We start from the raw sequence: 23,206 nt of genomic DNA, 5'->3' as shown, positions 1-23,206 counted from the left end.
TGCATAAGAAAATATTATAAGAAGTTGATATTTAAAACATATTTATTGAGATGAATCTAATAAGACCCCACACGACTATATTTTTTCTTAAGTATAAATCACAAAGGAAGTTAAAGGAGCTTGTGTGAATAGTGTCAAAAACCCAATTGTGTCATATAAATAAGAACAGAGGAAGAAGTATCTAAGGCACTAAGCAAAGTCTTGACCTATTAGAAAGGATTCCACCTTCTGACTAAAAGGGGAGTTTAATCTCCCCTAAAAGCACTCTGGGTTAATTCGTATGGAATTTTTTTAAAAAAATAATCCAATCTTTTGACGATTTTCTTTTATTAATCCAACATTTGGATTATTATTTAATAATCCAACCTTTATGCCCCATTATCAATTGTTGAACCCAAATGACCGGAAACCGATTAAGAAGGTCGCTGTGTTTTTTTATTTTTTAAATTAAATTTTAACCTTGTTTCTGCCTCCGTAACCTCCTTCCTTCAGCTACAGTTCATGAATTTTTGCAGTAATTTTGCCATGGTTTCTCCAAATTTGATGAATTTCACTATAAACCCCACTTTGAAAATTCAATTTATCACCGAACTTTGAATTTTAAAGGAAAATGAAAAATATAATGATTGATACTCATTGAAAAGGACTAAAAATTGAGTGTTCTTCATCCAAAAAATTAAAACCCCAAATACAACACTATATTTTTGTTACCCAAAAATCCCAAATATTAGATCCCCAGATGAACCAATAATATCCTCCCCTGTTAATATCTCAGATGATTGAAATGATGGTTTTGTAAGTCTTCAATATCGCTACAAACAATGGGTGATGGGGTCGCTAGCTCACAATGAAGGGTGTGGAGAGGAGGCTCAATGCGAAGGTTTTGCTTGCGGCGGCGACGTTCCGTTGTAGCTTCTTCCGCGAAGGAATTGACGAAGGTGTAGGAGGAGCAGAGAGAATGATGGCGAGGATGAGGGTGAGGGTGAGGGTGAGGGCCTTGGAGGAGGGAGTAGATAGAGAAAGGATTTGGGGCGATGGAGGAAGGAGGAAAAGTTGGATGTTTGCCGGGGCAAGGAGGGAGGAAGAAGAAGGAAGAAGAAAATAAATCAGAAAGAAGGAAGCGCTAAGGAGGAGAAGAAATATTGAAAAGATTAAAGAATAATTTTTTGAACAAAAACTTATAGCGAATGGTAGTAAAACACGTGCACAGAATACTTGTTGTAGGAGGTTGGTGACCGGTTGGGTGCAATTAAAGTTGAAGGGGTACAAAGGTTAGATTATTAGATAAATAATTCAAATGTTGGATTACTAATAGAAAATCGTCAAAATGTTGGATTATTTAAAGTAATTTTTCCTAATCCGTATAGGATTCTGGTCCAAAAAGACATTTTATCTCACCTTATAAAAAACAGAAAATCATATATCTAAGCCTCCCAAACAACTTTACTCTTGTTTAACGTACAAATTTTTCTATAAGGCGGTCTTACACAAAAGACTACATTGGTATCATATAAGTTACTTAACGGAACCAATTAGTTAAGCACTTAAACTAATTAGTTACGCATTGAAACCAATTAGTTAAGCAAAGGAATTAATTAGTTAAGCAATTGAATCAATTAATTAAGCAATGTAACCAATTAGTTAAGAAATTGAACCAATTAGTTAAGCAACCAAAATGGTCTTTTCGGTAAGACGGTCTTACACAAAAGTTGTCGTGTTTAACAATATATTATACATAATCTATAGGCTATTGCTTATATCTACTCCACATTAGTTATTTGGTAGGTCCAATGTCAAATTATCTTTTTTGGACCAATTTCGTAACTAGAGAGAATAGTCAAATACCATAAACCAAAAAACAAAAAGTAAAACGGCTAATCTCCTGTCAGACCGTCTAACATTTACTTAACTGTCAGACCATGTTTAATATTATGTTAATCTAATAGAACAAGCAAACAAAAATATGAGAGAATTAACAATTATCAAATGTGTGAACTACAATCTTTCCTTAATTCCCCATGTTTCTTTCCTCTTTTGACATGAATTGTTCCCATTTTCTCCATAGCTTGTGCAAATGCTTGAAAAAACTTTTGCTTATCTTTGGACAAACTTTGTACAATAGACTTGGTTCGAGAATCCAAATACAAGGCTTGGTCAGTCATCAAGAGTCCCATATTTTTCTCAAGATTGCCATAATACGCATGATCAAATGTATAAGGGGTGGTAACATCAAATGGCACCACAATATCTTCATTTCCACCATGGTGTGGACAATACATTCTCAAGGCGCTCAACAACTTCGGATCAATATCGGGTCGTGGTTGGTTTGTACCTTTGTAGTCGTATATTCGATTTATAACATACTTGCAATGTGCGTACCCTATTGTATGTGCACCTGTGACATGGATCGGATCAAGGAATTAATTTTTAAAATAGGTGTATAGAAAGGCGGATATATATATATATATATATATATATATATATATATATATATATATATATATATATATATATGTTTTGGTGTCAATTAGTAGTGTATTGGTGTGCCACTGACCTGATAGAACAACGAGATCCTCCGTCGTTAGCCCTTTTGAGGCGAATAGCTTCAAGAGTTCATCAATAGTGGCATTAGTTTGAGGAATGTTAGATGGCACAAGGGATGCTTTCGAACTCTTTCCATCCCATCTTCCTTTCTTCACTTCATAATAAGGTCCTCCTGCCTACAACATTATTCATACAATAATTGGGTGGAATTTAAGAGAAATTAAACATACTCCCTCCTTTTCTTTTGGTTTTTTACACATTTATTAACGACTTAATGTACATTCAGATTCCTCTAATTTTTTTATTTAAATAAGGAATTTTCGTTTATTTATAATGTTTTCACTTTTATCAAAATTCTAATATTGGGAAAATGAGAAAAACTTAATGTCCCAATGGAAAAGTGTGAAAGATTAAATGACCTAAAGAATTCAATGGTTAAAAGGACACAAGTTTTTATAGAATATCAAAGCATTTATGTGATAATATAAAAGGAAATGTAAAGAATATTTTGAAACACCCAAAAAAAACGTAAAGAACGAAAAGAAATGGATGGAGTACGTATTAGGGAAAAAAATTTACTCCCTCCGTTTCTTTTTGTTTGTTACGTATGGACTTTTGCACGTTTATTAACGTATAATAATGATTCTTTTTCTTTTTTATTAAAAAAATAAACCCAAGTAAAACTCCAATCCACTAATCATTACAACAACCAATAAGATTGTTTTATTTATCAAAATGAACCAATAATGGAAAAGCACACAAATTGCTAACTTAACATACTTGGAAAATTGTAAAGAAATTTAATAAGTTGGAAAAATTGGACCAATTAAAAATTAAAAGTTGGCACAAAAAATGACAATATAATAAGTTTATAAAAGGAAAGATTCTCCCAAGTAACAAACATTGTGAAACACCCTAAAAGGAATACGTAACAAACAAAAAGAAACGGATGGAGTATGAATTAAATACTCCATGTATTACTTGGCTCGATCATATAATTTGGGACCCCTCCAAAAAATATTTGCCACTACGTAATGTTGGAGTTTTCCCCTCCAAGTGATGCTTCAAAAAAATAAAAACTCATCTGTCCCACATTGATAAAAAAAACCCACATGCTTCCTTATTTAAATATCCCACTACCCTTTAATGATTTGTTAGAAGACTAAAGAGGTGGGACTAGTAACCACACACGCGCACGCGCGCCGGGCCGGGTCGGGCTCGGGCGAGTGGCGCGCGTTCGCGGGTGTGGGTGGGGCTCCTTTTTCCTAACTGTTATTATTTTTGGTCACGTAATCTTTGCAAGATTGACGTAACGGTTAATTGATCTCCTTGACGATTTGATTTCCGTCAAAGATATTATTCTGATTTTTGCTTCAGTCACGGAATCAATCAAAGACTAATTGATTGTGTTTCCGTTTTTAGCTTGACCGTTTTGGCTATAAAATACTACCTTCCCTTCCAGAAAATACACACAGAAAAATAATCTCTTCCTCTTCTCCGAAATGAAAACACAAAACCAACATTGTTCTGGGCATTGCTTAAGGGTGTTCTCAATCTAGTTCTTCGTCGTACACCGAAGGATTGGAGTCGTGTATCCCTGGGGGTCGGTTGCTACGAGTCTGCGTGTACTTAGCGGGCAAATTCGAGTTTAGGGCAATGATTGGTGTCACGCCACGACATTGTTACAGATAAGCTTGTTCTAATTATTATTCTTATTAGTCATAGTTCCTAAATCTAAAGTCGAATTGCCCCGCTAAGAATAATAATTAGAACGAGTATAATTAACATGGAATTTTTCTTGGGTCAGATTGGGGTAGATTATACTCTTTTTGTTGATGTAACCCCTGTTAATTCTATTAGGGATTTTGATAAGGATAATAAAACCTGTCGTGGTATGTTGTTGCATTATATGACTACTTCCCTTTACATGATTCATAGTAAGTCAAAGAATGCAAAGGATATTTGGGATGCTTTGAAATCTAAGTATGGTACTGATGATTTTGGGATAAGAAGTATGCTTGTTCTCGTTGGTTAAATTTTCGTATGACTGATCATAAGCCTGTTTTAGATCAAGTGCATGAGTATGAGAATCTATGTGCTGATATTATTGCTGAAGGAATGAAGATTTGTGATCAGTTTCAAGCTAATTGTCTTCTTGAAAAGCTACCTCCTTCCTGGCAGAATTATGTTCACTCCATGAAACATAAACAGAAGGATTTCACCCTCCAAGAGTTGGTTTCTGGGATCAATTAAGATAAAAGAGCAAATTGCATCCAAACCAAAGGGAAATCTCAGGATCATTCCTCTTCTACTGCTAACCCAATTGAATCTAAAAATGCAGGTTATAATAAAGGCACGAAAGGCAAAGGTTCTAATCAACTTCATGGGACCAGACAAGCAACCAACAACTTCAAGGGAAACAAGCAATTCAAGGGAAACTGCTTCACTTGTGGTAAGTTCGGGCATATTGCAAAAGATTGCAGACAAAGACATGGACCGAACAATAAAGCAAAGGAGAACAAAGCTCAAGCCAATCTTGTTGAAGATGAGGTCATTGTTGTTGTGGTGTCGGAAGTGAACTTGGTGAGCAACATGACAGAATGAGTGCTTGATACCGGTGCAACTTGTCATATTTGTTCTAGCAAGGAGATGTTCAAGGAGTATGAAAAAGTTTCTGAAGGAGAATGTGTCTTCATGGGCAACTCAAGCACTGTGAGTGTTCTTGGCAAAGGAAAGGTTTTTCTGAAATTAACTTCCGAAAAAACCATTGCTTTGCAAAATGTCTTACATGTACCTGATATTCGCAGAAACCTCATTTCTGGTGCATTATTGAACAAAGCTGGCATCAAGTTAACTTTTGAATCTGATAAACTCGTACTCACTAGAAATGGGGATTTTGTGGGAAAGGGATTTTGTAATGGGGGTTTATTTGTGCTTGATGTTGTTTCTGATAATAAAACTCCTACTGCTTCTGTTTATATTGCCGAGTCTGTTTCTTTATGGCATTCTAGACTAGGTCATGTGAATGTTGCATCCGTTAAACGACTTAAACAACTTAGTTTAATTCCTGACTTTAGAAATACTTCCCTTGATAAGTGTGAAGTATGTGTGGAGGCTAAACACCCTAAAAAAGCGTTTAACAAAAGTGTGTCTCGTACTTCTTCTTTACTTGAGTTAATTCATAGTGATTTAGGTGACTTTAAGAATTATATGAGTAGAGGAGGAAAGCGTTACTATATTACTTTTGTTGATGATTTTTCCCGATTTACTAAGGTTTATTTGTTGAGTACTAAAGATGAGGCTGAGGAAAAGTTTCTTATCTATAAGGCTGAAGTTGAAAATCAATTAGACCTTAAGATTCAAAGGGTGAGATCAGATAGAGGTGGAGAGTATGATAGCAACCCCCTTAAGAAATTTTGTGAAACTAATGGTATTATTCATGAGATCACAGCTCCTTATACCCCCGAACGAAATGGAATAGCTGAGCGGAAAAATAGAACCCTTAAGGATATGATGAATGCTATGCTTATTAGTTCGGGTATGCCTACTAACATGTGGGGGTGACGCCATTCTTTCTGCTTGCTATGTGCTTAATCTTGTGTCCCCATAAAAAGCTAGATAAAACCTCTTTTGAGCTATGGAGAGGTTTCAAGCCAAACTTGAGTTACCTTAAAGTGTGGGGGTGTTTAGGAAAAATAGGACTTCCTGATTTCCAAAGGAGTAAGATTGGGCCTAAGACTGTTGATGGGATTTTTATTGGTTATGCTTCTAATAGTGCTGCATATAGGCTCATTCTTAAGGATGCATCTGGTTTTGGTCCAATTCGTGAGTCAAGAGATGTTGAATTTTTTGAGCATATTTTTCCTATGAAATTGAATGTGCAAGCAAGTTAACCTGTTACATGTCCATCTTCTTCTGTTGTGCATCATGACATTGCATCATCTAATGTAGAACCTAGAAGGAGTAAGAGAGCTAGAACTGAGTCTAGTTTTGGTCCTGATTTCATAACCGCATTTCTTATTGAGAATAGGGGTGAAAGTTTGGTAGCAAAAAACCGAAAACCGAACCGAACCGAACCGAATAAGCAATTTTGTTCGGTTAATTTTTTAAATTGGTTCGGTTTGGACCTTTTAAAAAAAATTGGTTTTCCGGTTTGGATTGGGCTAAAAAATTTAAAACCGAAAAAACCGAAAAAAACCGAACTTTATAAAACCCTAGCAACAAAAATAAAGCCTAGGCCCAAATGTTCAAAGAACACGACACAGTGACTCTTCTTCTTAAGTAACCCATAACAAAACCCTAACCCTCAACTTGCAAAAACTGAAAAACATGCTTGGTGGTTTGCCGCTGATCCTCTCCTCCTCCTCTGATCCTCTCCTCTGATCCTCTCAGACCTCAGCATCTCACCTCTCTCTAAACTTCTCATATTCTGCTCAAAATTCGTCTGTAACTCTGCACCTTCGAGCTTTTCATCTCCTTCTTCACGTTTGCTGCTCGTTTGCTGCTCCACGGCTCCTTCTCCGATTATTTGGTGTTTTGATGTATTTCAGTCATTTGGTGTTTTGATGTATTTCAGTCATTCAGTCTTTTCCTTTGGCATTTTGATATAATTCAGTAATTCAGGCTTTTAGTTTCAGTTCTTTAGGCTTTTTGTTTTGTGTTTTGATGTAATTCAGTCATTTAGCCTTTTAATTTCAGACTTCAGATTTTTCGTTTGGTATTTTGATGTAATTCAGTATCATTCAGGCATTTAATTTCTGTCTTTGGTGATTTCAGTCAGTCTTTCAGACTTTAATTTCAAACTTTAATTGCAGATTTTTTATTACATACTTTTGATTGCAGACTTGGATATTTAATTGCAGATATTTAATTGCAGATTTTTGATAGCAGATTTGATTTCAGATTTGATTTCATACTTAGATATCTGATTGCAGATTTGAATATTTGATTTCATACTTGGAATTTGATTGCAGACTTTGGTGTTTGATCTACTGCAGATTGCAAATACTTGCTTTGTGTGTGTCGTGGACTTGTGCCAAAATATAATTAGAAAACTCTTCCAAAATTGGCTAAAGAATACAGTAGGTAGTAAAGTATAACAGGGGCCCAAAATGGGCTTAAAATGGACATAATTCAGCCCAAAGACAGGCCCAAAGACAGGCCCATTAAGAATTTTGGTTTAACGGTTTGGTTTGGATTGGGAATTAAAAATTCGGTTTGGTTTGGTTTGGATTGAAAGCTTATTTGGATTGGTTTTGGTTTCAAAAATTGAAAACCGAATTAATTTGGTTTGGTTTCGGTTTGGGCCTTAATCCAAACCGTAAACCGAACTTTCACCCCTAATTGAGAATAAGTTTCTGAATGAGCATGAGATAGATGCATTTATTTTAGAAGAAAACCCTAGGACCTATGGGGAGACTATGAGGTCTGTTGACTCTAGTTCCTGGTTAGAGGCCATAAATAGTGAGATAGAGTCTATCATGAGTAACAATACTTGGGTTTTGACTGAACTTCTTAGGGATTGTAAAGATTTAGGAAGTAAGTGGAATTTTACAAAGAAAGAGGATACTAATGGAAATTTGATCAAGTTTAAAGCTAGATTAGTAGTTGGTGGTCATCATCAAAAGAAAGGTCTAGATTTCTTTGACACCTATTCTCCTGTGACAAAGGTTGCTACCATTAGAGCTTTAATTGCACTTGCATCTATTCATGATCTTATTGTGCATCAAATGGATGTGAAAACTGCTTTTTTGAATGGTGATTTAAAAGAGGAGATTTACATGAAGCAACCAGAGGGATGTATTTCTCCTGGACAGGAATACAAGGTTTGTAAGCTCATTAGATCACTATACGGTCTAAAACAAGCACCTAAGCAATGGTATGACAAGTTTCATCAAACTATTATTTCTTATGGTTTCTGTGTTAATGATTCTGATGCTTGTGTGTATTCTAAACTTGACAAGTTTGGTTACGTTATCATATGTCTATATGTGGATGATATGTTAATTTTTGGAACCAATATAGATGTTGTTAATGCAACGAAGGCCTTCTTAAATTCTTGTTTTGGAATGAAGGATTTGGGAGAGGCGGATGTTATTCTTGGCATAAAAATTATTAGAACTTCATATGGGTTGTCTTTAAACCAATCTCATTATGTTGAGAAAATTTTAAAGAAATTTAATCAATTTGATTATACACCTACTAAAACCCCATATGATTCTAATATTACTTTGAAGAAAAATAAAGGTGATAGTGTTTCTCAAGAACAATATGCCAAGATCATTGGAAGTGTGATGATTTTAATGAATTATACTAGACCAGATATTGCATATGCTGTTAGTAGATTGAGCAGGTATACTCATAGTCCTAATCGTAATCATTGGAATGCTTTAATAAGACTATTGAGGTACTTAAAAGGCACTATTAATTGGGGTTTGCACTATCATAGGACACCTTGTGTTTTAGAAGGATATTGCGATGCTAATTGGGTGTCAGATAATGATGAGATTCATATATTCTACTAGTGGCTATGTTTTCACTCTTGCTAGTGGTGCTATTTCATGGAAATCATCTAAACAAACTTGTATTGCTAAATCTAGAATGGAATCTGGGTTTATTGCTTTAGAATTGGTAGGTCAAGAAGCCGAGTGGCTAAGGAGCCTGCTAGCTGATATTCCATTGTGGGGGAAGCCAGCTCCACAAGTGTCCATGCATTGTGACTCACAAGCTGCAATTGGGGTAGCGAACAATCATTCCTATAATGGAAAAAGGAGGCACATTCGCGTGAGGCATGCAATTGTTAGAGATCTGATCAGAAATAATGTGATATAACTTGAGTATGTAAAGTTTGAGAGGAATATTGCAGATTCTCTCACCAAAGGCCTTTGTAAGAAAATGGTGCATGAGTCAGCACAAGAAATGGGTTTAAAGCCTATTGAGGAGTGAATTGTGATGGATACCCATCTTGGAGAAATCTAAGTTCAATGGGTCAAACTAAGTCACAAAAGAACTCGCGTTTTGTATACTACTGCCATTCCTATTAATAAAGTGATGTAGTATTTTGTTTTACTGTCAAATGTGTAAGGATGAGCCAAAGCTCTTAATAAGTTCATAACCTATTGAGGTGGTTTATGACAGTATAAACCTGATGAACTTACCTATGTGAATGTGGGGGCTACGCCTAACCCCCTATGAGGTTCCTTGGCTTAGGACCTCTAGAGCGTTCATGAAAGACCAGGAATTTGTGGGGCACTGACTATTAAAGTTCGCGAGAACACTACTTGTTTTGAGAAAAGTTTGGTGCGCTGTTGTGTTACTACAATCCTCATGCAAGTTTCAAGGGTAAATCAACCTTATATGGCTGTATGACATACTAGTACGCACTAGGTATCAATTCAAGTCCACAAGACATTGATACTTGTAAAACTAAGTATCCCTTGCCTAGAACACCTTTCCCTGTTCTTCTTTTGAATCATGTGGGGGAATGTTGGAGTTTTCCCCTCCAAGTGATGCTTCAAAAGAATAAAAACTCATTTGTCCCACATTGATAAAAAAAACCTACATGTTTCCTTATTTAAATATCCCACTGCCCATTAAGGTTTTGTTAGAAGACTAGAGAGGTGGGACTTGTAATCACACACGCGCGTCGGGCCGGGCCAGGCTCGGGCGAGGGAAAGTGGCGCGGCGCATTCGCGGGTGTGGGTGGGGCTCCTTTTTCCTAACCGTTATTATTTTTGGTCACGTAATCTTTGCAAGATTGACGTAACGGTTAATTGATCTCTTCGACGATTTGATTTCCGTCAAAGATATTATTCCGATTTTTGCTTCAGTTACGGAATCAATCAAAGACTAATTGATTGTGTTTCCGTTTTTAGCTTGACCGTTTTGGCTATAAAATACTACCTTCCCTTCCAGAAAATACACACAGAAAAATAATCCCTTCCTCTTCTACGAAATGAAAACACAAAACCACCATTGTTCTGGGCATTGCCTAAGGGTGTTCTCAATCTAGTTCTTCGTCGTACACCGAAGGATTGGAGCCGTGTATCCCTGGGGGACGGTTGCTACGAGTCCGCGTGTACTTAGCGGGGCAAATTCGACTTTAGGACAGTGATTGGTGTCACGCCACGACATTGTTACAGATAAGCTTGTTCTAATTATTATTCTTATTAGTCATAGTTCCTACACGTAATTGTTATTCTTCTTCCTTCGTTCTTTAAATATTGCACGATGTTAACTTTACGTATCCCAATATATGAATTTAACTCTTAATCTCTCAAATTATGCATATGGAAAAATTATCAAAAAATAATATTTAGAAAGTATATCGATACGAGTCTAATAAAATCATACATGATTACATATTTCCTTACGTATATATTATAAAAGATGGTTAAAGGCACAACGTACATAGTGTAAAAGTGAAAATGGTGCAATTTGTGGAATGGAGGAAGGTCATGTTTGGCAAAGCTAGATGTAGGGGTAGCTTTTAGTGGTCGAATAGCGGATAGCTTTTATCGGTTGAGTAGAGCGCGGGTAGCTGTCAGATTATCTGTTAACGACCAACTAGTAGCGGTAGAGGTTAGCTGTCAAATTAATAGTTGATAATATGAGTATTTGACAAAAGTAGCAATTGAAATAGTAAAATACAATATCATGTATTCATACATCCAACTTTTATCAGTATTTATCTATTTCGTAGAAAACTAATTACGGATCGAGTATAACTTTTCTTTTAAACATGTCAACGCACGATTTAATTTTCTTAAAAATTTATACGAATTATGAACGTGCACACTCTTCTTCCAAATTTTGATAAATTGCTAATTGATAACATAATAATAAAGCATATATTGATATATATATAAATTAACTTCAACTTAAAATATAAATAACAAAAATTTGAAGTGCAACATTTAATGCAAATTGTAGAGAGTTGGAAGGTTAAGAAAGTTTGATACGAGTACGTAATTCATATCGCCAAACTAATAAGTTACTCCCTCCGTCTCTTTTTGGTCTTTATGTTTGGTATTTTGTACGCGTTTTTATGACTAATTAATGTTCATTGAGATTCCCCTATTTTTTATTTAAACAAGGCAAATTACGCTTATTTATATAATGTTTTCACTTTTATGATATTGGGAAAATGAAAAAAAAATGTCTCAATTGAAAAGTGTGATAGATTAAATGATCCAATTAATTTAATTGGCTAAAATAATAATTGAGCATAAATTTTGATATAATATTAAAGCATTTATGTGATAATAAAAAAGGAAATGTAAAGAAAATTTCGGGACACCCAAAAAGGAAAACCTAAAGAACAAAAAAAAGACGGATGGGGTAGAAGATTATAGTTTTCAGTACAAAATATCAACTAAGGCCTTGTTCTCTTCAAATTATAAGACCTTATTTTTATTTTCTATAAGTCAGATAAGTTCCTATAAGTTAAATAGGGTTTTATAAGTTCCAATAAGTTCCTATAAGTTTTAATAAGGGTATATAAGTTCCTATAAGTTTCAATAAGGTCTTATAAGTTCCAATAAGGCCTTATAAGTTCTAATAAGGTCATGTAAGTTCCAATAAGGTCTTAAATAAAATATGTAATATTATGATTATTTGCGTTGTTATATTATTATATAAAAATAATTTGTAATAACTAATTAAAGTTAATATTTATTAATGATATGTAATTAAATATTAATTAATATGTTATTAATCTTATTATTAATTATCAATATAATTATAAGGAAAAAGGTTAATGAACACTTTTAAAATTACGTGTACATCACAAATCCATGGACGAGCCCTAAGTGTATGTATGAACTCCTTCCCCCCAAAGTATTCAAACTTTGGTGGAACTTGATTTAATATAATTCCTTGACCTCCCGGTCTTTCCCTCGAATGTTTTTCCCTATACCCCCTCCGCATTTAATTAAAAGATATTGTTTGACTCGCACGTAGTTTTAACATTGGTGAGTTGAATTTATTAATAGAAGATGAAAGTGAGATATTGAGTTAAAGAAATTGTTAATGGTGAATTGTTTATTGTAGTAAAAAATGATGTGAGTAAGTGTGAGGACTACAAGAGGGAGAAAAAGATTAATATAATTGAAAATGGAGACCATGACATGCTAGAAAACGTATATTTTAATTAAATACGACCAATTTTGGGAAGTATATATTTTATTAAATACGGAGGGAGTACTTGTGAGTTGTGAAATACTCGTAGGGAGTATCATATAGTTGTTTTTTGTCCGTGATAAAGTTTCATTACGGAGTATAAAGAAGTTTATTAAAGAGTTAATCACAAATAATTTTTTACAAACCGGTCAAATCCATACTTGGATTTTATAAATTTTGGATAATTATCATCAATATTCCAATGGTTAAAAAGTTTAGTAATAATCTAATAAACTTTAAATAAAGTCTAATAAGGTTTATTAAGGTCCTATAAGTTCCTTAAACAAAAAGGTCTTATAAGGTACTATAAATTCCTATAAATTAAATAAGTTTTATAAGTTCTTATAGTTTAATTTAGATAAGTTTATGCCTTATAAGTTGAAGAGAACACACCCTAAAATAAATCACTACAAACAAGATCAAGAAAAAAAAAGTGACCAATTAACCTTTTCCAAAAGTTTCAAAACAAAAAAAACAAAAGGAAAGAGCAGCCTATTGGGAACCATTTAAGGAAGAAGAATGTCATTTATTTTCCCACACCGCTAGGCGCTAGTGCAAATGTTGGAACACTAATAATTCTACTCACTACTCTACCCGCTACCTTACCAAATACTCTTAATTTTTCCCACTAGCTTTTTGACTTGGTTAAAACGCTACATGCTACCCCCAAACGCTATTCAAGCAAAACCGAAGTAGGTGACTATCATAGAGGAAGTATTTTCAGATATCTGATATGTGCTTGCAAATACATATCATAGCAAAAGACAAAATAGGAAAAAAGACAAAAAAGAAATTGAATGGTACTTTTTTAAACAAAAATGGTACTTTTTTTTTTTACAGAATGATATTTTTTAACATGAATTTTTGTCTTTTAGCTATTTGTCTTTTAGCCACACATATCTGATATCCGAAAAAACGACCCCGACTATCACATACTTTATTATGTGTAAACTTGAGATTATATTATATATAAGCAGATTCCTATAAAAGACAATCCGATATATTTTGAGAGTGATGGATATCTCAGTTGCTAATAGCTTCCATCCTGATTTCAGGTGATACTGGAATCAATTTTTATCTCTACCCTTGTTACTCATTCCACTGGCGGATCTAGTGTGTAGGGAGTGGGGTCACTTGACCCCACTTGGCCAAAAAAATTACATAATTTTAGTTAATTTTAGACTAATTTGTATTAAAAAGTATCTAATTTAGTTAATTTTTCAATAATTTTGTAATAGTGACCCCACTTAATACAATTTCTGGATCCGCCAGTAACTCATTCACACCAAAATAAACAATCCGATATATTTTGTTTTGTCAAACTAGAAAAGAGTATAAGTTAAACAAACACTAAAAATGGTGCCTATAATTAAGACGACGTGGACTAGAAAGATACTCCGTAATTTGAGAAAACATACTCCGTAATAATTTGGTTTGGCACGTTACTTTGAATATAAATATAAGTACTACTCTGTAGTAGAGCTGTCAAAACAGGTCATTAGGTCGGGTTTGGGCCGGGTCATCTCGGGTCATGATCAGGTTGGGTCGTATCGGGTCAATATTCCATCCGGGTTGAGTTCGGGTTCGGTCGGGTCGATTTCAGGTCGGGTTATGTCGGGTTTTTTCCTATCCCGGGTTCAGGTCGGGTTCGAGTCGGGTCACATTTAGGTCAGGTTTGATTTCGGGTTCGGTTCATATCGGGTCGGGTTTAAGTCGGTTTGTAGCAGGTGATTTCGGGTTCGGGTCTTATCGAGTCGGGTTTAATTCGGTTAGCAACACAGTTATTTTCGGGTTTGGGTCTTAGTTTGGATCGGATAATAATCAGATCAAATAGAATTCAGGTCGGGTCACTCTCAGGGACGGGTCAAACTCGGGTCTGATAATTCCATCAAATAGAATTCAGGTCGGGTCACCTATACATTTTAATTATTTTATATTCTAAAAATTTTTGTTTAACTTATTTTAGAGTTAAATTTTTCAGTATCTAGCAATAAATAATTAAAATAGATTTATCGTTGAAGTTAATATTTGGTCGTGTCATTGATAACTCGGGTAAATTGGGTAGCGGGTTATCACAGGTCGGGCCAATAACAGGTTTCATCGAGTTACAATCGGTTTCGGGTTGACATCGGGTCGGGTATCGAATCGGGTTCGGGTCATTGTTCGGTCGGGTCATTACGGTTATCGGTCATTTTCGTGCCGGGTGTTACAACATCGGGTTAAAATCGGTTATCGGTTTTTTCGGGTCGGGTACAGGTCGGGTTTCGGGTTACCTGCTTTACCGTAATTTCGGGTCTTAGTCGGTTACGGGTTCGGTCGGTTCAGGTCGGGTCAGTTTTTGACAGCTCTACTCTGTAGTTCGTACTCCGTACTTTAATTTGTGATTGCAAAGAAACCTAGAAAGATTTACCGTCACGGAGTAATATAGGTTTTCTCCCGTTGATTAATTAAAAAAGAAAAAGTTTGATTTTATTTTGTCCTTTAATTTCGAATTAAGCAAGATATATAGGCTACTCTATTTGGTTATTGCAGCTTACTACGGAGTAGTCATTATTGGATTTAAGGTCAACACTTTAGTTTTGTTTGTTGTGCAAAAGTTGGCAATTGATGTTTTGTAATTGTCTTCTTTATGACTTTGTCCTTCTCCAATTTTGTTTATAAATGACACTTAATTTAATCATTATCTTGTTGATTCTTGAATTAATATAAATGACCATTGGTAATAAAATATGAAAATTACTCCTAAATAAAGGATTAATTGACAGTTGACGGAGTATATGTTACTATGTTAGAGTAACTTACCAAATGAACATAATCCCTGGTTGAAATTGTAAGAACATCAGCACAAGATACAACACCAGGACATTTGCTCTCTACTAAGGCTTTGGCTTTATTGATTCCTTCAAATGCTTCAATGGGCAAATCCTTGTTTTGCCATGCATCTCTTTCTGCTAATTCTTTGCTTCCGGACTTTGACGATATTAATATCGATGCATCACATCCCTTGAAATATAATAAAAACAAATAATATTATGTTCAAAATGATGTAACATATGGATGATATTGTTATTCATTAAATTCTTAGATCGGTACTACGAAAGTACTACATAAGTACATTATATTTTATATATCTATAACGATCACTCCACACTTGACACTACGTTACATATATGGTTCGCGACCACCTTAGATCGTCTTTTGATTTAAACGATAAATGGGTACATAAAGACGTTAGATAATTAAAAGGAGTGTGTAATATTGTGAATGTCTGCCAAAAGGCTCAAGAATATTCTTACTTTCCACCTTTTAATCAGAAGTTAGGACACAATTTATTGTTAGTTATAATATGCTAATGTTACATCAGATTACACTATAATCAATTAGATTTATTAGAGTGCAACAACTAGTCAATTCTTCATTAACAAGAACATATAATTTTTTCATTTTAACTTTTATGAAATTTACTTTAATTTTGGTGCAATACACATCAGTATCAGCATGCCCTCGTAATAAATTCTTAACATGCATTGGTGATTGGTCCCCTCTCTAACTAACTGAGACCCCGAAATAATTGGACGTACCATCCATATACAAGTAACTATATATGTACATAGTATGTTTTAAATCAAATTCATGACCTTAGCTAGCCGTGGCGTACTCGAATGTGGTACTAAATGACAGTAATGATAATGAATTTACGCGTAAAGAAAATTTTCATATCAAAGTAATTTTTTCCGGCCATCCCCAAAAACCTCGTTTTTTTATATATATTTTCATTATCATTTATTAGACCATTACCACTTTAGAAATATTGGTACAATATGATATGGTATGGACCGTATGGTAAAGTATATTTATGAACAAAAACGTAAACTTGGTTGTGGTTGTAGTTCTAGTTACATGCATTTGTAGCTCATTCTAACCAAAAAAAAACAAAAATTCATGAACGTTTCCGCAACTTAATTATGACTACTTACCAAAAAGGCCGTAATGGTTATTTATCTCCAGAGATGTCTAGTTCATCACGGTTATGAATGTTTTTTCTTTTATGACTGAGACATTTTGGAGATTTCGGGAAATACAGTATAGTGTTTTTGTTGTAAAGTTGGGAAAACAACAAAACAGCTAGTAGGAAATTTGACAAAACACTGAATTGAAAAAGTATATACTTCTATTCATAAATTATTACAAAACCTTAGTAAAAACAATTATCATTAATTAATTAAGACATTTTATTAATTAGTAATTAGCCTAAGCTTAGAGAAATAATTAATATAATAAGTATATGGTTTGCATGAATAAAAATGTATGTACCTCAACAAAGCAATCATGGTAGAAAAGCCGAATGGTAGCGGAAGCGATGGCGGGAGCAACTTTGAACTGCTCCGACGTGACGGAACCCACAAGCTTCTCCACCTCAGGGCACGATTTGGCGTAGTAATCTATCGATAGCTGCCTATGGTGGCCGCGAGTGGCGGCATTTCGAGCGGCTTTGATCGCCGTTGGCGGCGGACGGCTTACAAGAGAGTGTGAGGTGTTTATTAGAGTGCTTATTATAAGGATGATGAACAATGTAAGTGTTACATAAGTGGTAGAAAAAGAAGAAGAAGAAGAAGAAGAAGAAAGAGTGGACATGTTTTTTTTGGGATATGATGGCAACTTGAGGACAAAGTGAAAGCGTCCAGGAACACTATTTTGTGTGCAGAGGGAATATAAGGAAAATATTGTAAGGACCACCCAAGAACAAGTTCTTTTTTTTATGGCCTAAATAAATAGTCATATATAATTATATATTTATATATTCTTGATTATTTGATTATCACTCCTACATTTAAATTTGGTTGATCTAAAACGTTCTCATAAAAAATAATTGTTCCGGTTGCGGACTTAGAACAGGAAAGGGTTGACTTGTCTTCGATGGTAAATGCTGACTGTATCCTGCACAGTGAAACCGTTAACTACCCTCGGGGGTGATCCGAGAATTACCCCTCCGATGCTTAAGTCAGATTGCGATGATAGCTCTGTAATAAATGCTTATAAGAATGATTGGGGTTGAATTGCGTACCTTTGGCATTGATGGGGGTCCGTATTTATAAACGGGTTACTTGTACGGAGGATCCGCGTTATTACCCTTTGGTTCTGGATCCTCACCTTTGGGTCTGACCAGCAGATGCTGGTAAGAAAAGGACGACTAGGTGTAGTGAAGGAAATAATGCCCTTGGTCCAAGTATGCATTCTATGTTAAGTCTAATAAATGCGGTTCAGTATTAATTAACAAGTTAATAATTCAGTGAGATCAAGTGAGCTGAATGCCTAGCTAGAGGCCGCTTCAGTTCAAGTGGAATTAATGATATTAATCCACAGCTTACTCTTGACTGAACCCGTAGGGTCACACAAATAGTACGTAAACGGATCAAGTATTTAATGGCATTAAATACTCTATCTATGGATATTCGGAATCGACGGATCTTGGTTTCAGTGGGAGCTGAGATCGTCACAGGCAAGAAATGAATACTCCGGAAACGATGATATTGCCGGAAACGGAAATATGGATCGTATCGGAAATATAAATATTATCCAAGTCGTAGATGTTGCCGGAAACGGAAACATGGTACGTATCGGAAAATATTATCGGAAATGGAAATATTACCAGAATCGGAAATATTGCCGGAAACGGAAATATTGTCAGAATCGGAAATATTATCGGAATCGGAAAATAATTCCGGAAACGGAAATATTAAATATTTGTTCGAAACGGAAATTCATTCCGGAATCGGAAATGTTAAATATTGTTCGTATCGGAAATGAATTCCGGAATCGGAAATTTAATCGGAAGCGTATCGTACGAATAAGCATCGGACGAGGCCTGCCGGACGAGGGCCCAACACGAAGCCAGGCCATCGCCCAGCAAGCCAAAGCGCGCCACACGAACAGCCAAGGCCACGCCAGGCCCAGCGCAAGGCCAGGGCCAGCAGGCCGTGGCAGCGCGCACAGCGCGCGCAGCGCGCGCAGGAGCTACGTGGGCTTGTAGCTCGCGTAGGCCTCGCTGCGTGGGCTGCTCGCACGCACGCGCATGGGCGGCCCATCGTGGCTGCCGTGTGTGTGTGCGTAAGTGTTTGTGTTCATGCACGATTCCTAAAACGTGCAGAGTTCGGTTAATGATTAAATTCCTAATTCTATTTGATAAATTAATTAATTAGAGTTCTTGTAGGATTCTAGGTTTAATTAATTTGTATCTGAATAGGATTCCAATTCTCTTTCCATACCCCTATAAATATGTGGCTTGGGTTCACAATTTATAACGAGTTTCAAGTATTCAAAGTGAGTTTTTGAAAGAAAAATTCAGCCACATTCCTTGCTCAAAAGTGCCGAAAATTCTAGTACCTTAAGGGCGATTCTAGTTGGTCAATCTTAAGGCGGATTCGGACGTGCTGTGGACTATCTACGGAGGGACGACACTTGGAGTCCTAAAGACTTGTTCTTGCTCGGTTCGGGCGCAGCTAGGGAGGGCACGCAACAAAGAGTATGCATCTAAATTATGCTATATGATTATGTGTAAATAATATGTATTCCTGGGTTAATGGTTGTTTCCGCATGATTTATGTAATATCATATGTATCATAACCTAACAGTGGTATCACGAGCCCCTTATTATTTTCATAATCTAATTTGCATGAACATGGTTAAATATTACAAATTTGCAAGAATTAAAAGGAGTGATTAATTTTCGTAATTGTTAATTAATTGCAAATTGCGTTTATTTAATTATACGTACGCAGTTTTTCGGCAGTTTCTTCGTTACTCATCCAAATCGAGTGATTTTTGTGTCAATTCCGCATGTAAAAGGCATTCTAAAATTTTGACAAAAAGAGTATTTTTCTGCCGAACCCAGAATTCTCAAATTCGAAGCCTAACTATGACTTTTCGAAGGTTTTAGTTTTTCGAATGCAAAATTTCGTAAATTTAAGATGTTAAATTAAATATTTGCGATTCTTGTTGATAAATCTTGAATTTTTGATTGACCTACTGTATATGTTTAACAAGTTCGAATGCCTAGCCTTGTTAATTATGCAATCTAATTTGTAATTATGATTAATTTGTTGAAAATTAGAATAATTTAGAATTAATTTGATTTTCATAATTAATTATAATTTAATTAGAAACCTATGATTAAAAACCACCATAAAAATTGTAAATTTATGATAAATTTTAAATTTTTATGACCTAGACTTGAATCCATAACAATCGGAAATCAATTGAATAATAAATTTTCGATTTTTTCGCCCTAAAATTATGAAATTAATATTATTTATTAATTTGTCATTAATTTTAAATATAAATTTTAAATTTTTATGCGATTCGTTCATATAACTTGCACGCACAAAGCAATGGACGCTTCGTGTTACCCTTAAGGGGTGTTGTATAGTGCGGGCATGCGACGACGAGCAAGGGAGCTCGTCGCCCGTGCGACACGAATGCAATGAGCAAGGCATGGTGCACGAGCACAAGGCAGCAGCCCTGCCTTGTGTCGTGGGCCACGAGCTATGAACAAATGGGCATGGGCGAAAGGCAAGCCAAGGCAGTCGCGTGTGGGCAGCAAGCGAGCTGCGCCACGACGCGCACTGCCTCGCGTAAGAGCGCGTAGCCTCGCGCGCAGCGAGCGCAAGCTCGCGTGCCACGAGCGCTGCGCCCAGCGTTGCTCGCGCGCACAGCGAGCGATGTCGCGCGCACAGCGAGCGATGTCGCGCGCACAACGAGCGATGGCTCGCGCGCACAGCGAGCAATGGCTCGCGCGCACAGCGAGCACCACAGCGTGCAATGGCTTGCGATGGAGATGCAGCAGCTATGCGACGAGCGCATGGGCTGCGCGCACATGGCCAGCGATGGATGTGTGCGTGCGGCCCATGGGCGTGCAATGCGTAGGGTGTTTGCGTTACAATTAGATCGCTTTGAATGTTTAATTTGAAAATTTCAGTTCACGTAATTTTAATTAATTTTAAAATTAATAATTTAAATTAGTTTCTTGGATTTTAATTTTGAATATTGTAATTATAATAAATGTTATTTATTCTAATTATTTTACTAAAATTAAAATCATGAATTAATTTAAATAACGACTGAAATTAAATTAAACTTTTTTGGATTCAATTATAAATTTATATGAGCTTTAAATTTTAATTAAATTTGTATGTTTCCGGTTAGACTAGAAATACATTGTTATGTTTAAAATTAGTAAAGCATATGAATTTATTGGTTTAAGTGGGAGCGTTTTTTTTTGGTCATAAACTCTTGATTAGGTCTACAAATCCTTAAGGTTAAAACAACTTGATTAGAATTAATAAGGACTGAATAATTGGTAGATTATTGGTGCCCTTGATTAATTGCTGCAAATGTTTACGTGATGCATAATGTGTTTTACTAACCAGCTATGTGGGCCATTCATGATAATGAATGGGTGAATGGTATATATTGTATATGTACTGTTTTGCAGGTTATGAAGTGACTAGTATGGCCCAAATAGGATAGAAAATATGGTCTGCGTACCATTAATTTGAATGTAATTGGTCTAAAGTACCAAAGTTATTTTTCAATTCAAATATGGTCTGCGAACCATCAAATAGTTGTAATTAGTTATAGTTTATCCTATTTGAAGAAAATGGTGCCTCCCACGGAGATTTTCAAGACGGACTTTGAAGTTAAAGCTTCAAGATGAAGTCGGGCCATACTAGATCACAAATATCTTATGCATGTTTTTGAAGGAATTAATTTGATTTTCATAATTAATTGTAATTTAATTAGAAACCTATGATTAAAAACCACCATAAAAATTGTAAATTTACGATAAATTTTAAACTTTTATGACCTAGACTTTAATCCATAACAATCGGAAATCAATTGGATAATAAATTTTCGATTTTTCGCCCTAAAATTATGAAATTAATAATATTTATTAATTTGTCATTAATTTTAAATATAAATTTAAAATTTTTATGCGATTCGTTCATATAACTTGCACGCACGAAGCAATGGACGCTTCGTGTTACCCTTAAGGGGTGTTGTATAATGCGGGCATGCGACGACGAGCAAGGGAGCTCGTCGCCCGTGCGGCACGAATACAATGAGCAAGGGCGTAGTGCACGAGCACAAGGCAGCAGCCCTGCCTTGTGTCGTGTGCCACGAGCAATGAACGAATGGGCATGGGCGAAGGGCGAGCCAAGGCAGTCGCGTGTGGGCAGCAAGCGAGCTGCGCCACAGCGCGCGCTGCCTCGCACAAGAGCGCGCAGCCTCGCGCGCAGCGAGCGCAAGCTCGCGTGCCACGAGCGCTGCGCCCAGCATCACTCGCGCGCACAGCGCGCGATGTCGCGCGCCAGCGAGCGATGGCTCGCGCGCACAGCGAGCGATGTCGCGCGCCCAGCGAGCGATGTCGCGCGCGCGCACTGCGAGCGATAGCTCGCGTGCGATGAGCGCTGGCGCGCGCAGCGAGCACGATGTGTGCGGAGGCTTGCGATAGGGAAGCAGCAGCTATGCGACGAGCGCATGGGCTGCGCGCACATGGCCAGCAATGGCTGTGTGCGTACGGTCCATGGGCGTGCAACGCGTAGGGTGTTTGCGTTACGATTAGATCGTTTTGAATGTTTAATTTGAAAATTTCAGTTCACGTAATTTTAATTAATTTTAAAATTAATAATTTGAATTATTTTCTTGGATTTTAATTTTGAATATTATAATTATAATAAATGTTATTTATTCTAATTATTTTACTAAAATTAAAATCATGAATTAATTTAAATACGACTGAAATTAAATTAAATTTTTGGATTCAATTATAAATTGATATGAGCTTTAAATTTTAATTAAATTTGTATGTTTCCGGTTGGACTAGAAATACATTTTTATGTTTAAAATTGGTAAAGCATATGAATTTATTGGTTTAAGTGGGAGCGCTTTTTAGTCATAAACTCTTGATTAGGTCTACAAATCCTTAAGGTTAAAACAACTTGATTAGAATTAATAAGGACTGAATAATTGGTAGATTATTGGTGCCCTTGATTAATTGCTGCAAATGTTTACGTGATGCATAATGTGTTTTACTAACCAGCTATGTGGGCCATTCATGATAATGAATGGGTGAATGGTATATATTGTATAGGTACTGTTTTGCAGGTTATGAAGTGACTAGTATGGCCCAAATAGGATAGAAAATATGGTCTGCGTACCATTAATTTGAATGTAATTGGTCTAAAGTACCAATGTTATTTTTCAATTCAAATATGGTCTGCGAACCATCAAATAGTTGTAATTAGTTATAGCTTATCCTATTTGAAGAAAAATGGTGCCTCCCACGGAGATTTTCAAGACGGACTTTGAAGTCAAAGCTTCAAGATGAAGTCGGGCCATACTAGATCACAAATATCTTATGCATGTTTTAAGTTATTTATTGCTTTAAATATGTCTTAAAATGCATGAGATCAAAAGCTTGATT

At 35.8% G+C, this 23,206-nt stretch overlaps 1 protein-coding gene across 1 annotated transcript; it reads right to left on the bottom strand.

The window, feature by feature from the left end:
* Nucleotides 1–1,864: 1,864 nt before the first annotated feature.
* Nucleotides 1,865–17,421, bottom strand: LOC110789073 (peroxidase 19). The gene is made up of 4 exons (XM_021993722.2): nucleotides 17,038–17,421; nucleotides 15,526–15,726; nucleotides 2,555–2,720; nucleotides 1,865–2,395 (listed from the first exon to the last, which is right to left on the bottom strand). Exons 1-4 carry the CDS (start codon nucleotides 17,356–17,358, stop codon nucleotides 1,983–1,985), a joined length of 1,101 nt encoding a protein of 366 aa, XP_021849414.2. The 5' UTR covers nucleotides 17,359–17,421; the 3' UTR covers nucleotides 1,865–1,982.
* Between the last annotated feature and the right edge of the window lie 5,785 nt (nucleotides 17,422–23,206).

Source organism: Spinacia oleracea, chromosome 6, assembly GCF_020520425.1.
Source record: "Spinacia oleracea cultivar Varoflay chromosome 6, BTI_SOV_V1, whole genome shotgun sequence".
Classification (NCBI taxonomy): domain Eukaryota; kingdom Viridiplantae; phylum Streptophyta; class Magnoliopsida; order Caryophyllales; family Amaranthaceae; genus Spinacia; species Spinacia oleracea.
This window is presented reverse-complemented; position numbering and strand designations above follow the sequence as displayed.

Bases quoted from the DNA above. Each gene is read 5' to 3' on its own strand.
- LOC110789073 (XM_021993722.2), bottom strand. From the start codon at position 17,358: ATGTCCACTCTTTCTTCTTCTTCTTCTTCTTCTTCTTTTTCTACCACT. The intron at 15,727-17,037 runs GTACATACATTT...TTATATTTCAAG, and splicing joins ACCATGATTGCTTTGTTGAG to GGATGTGATGCATCGATATT. The intron at 2,721-15,525 runs GTAAGTTACTCT...ATAATGTTGTAG, and splicing joins CCAGGGATTATGTTCATTTG to GCAGGAGGACCTTATTATGA.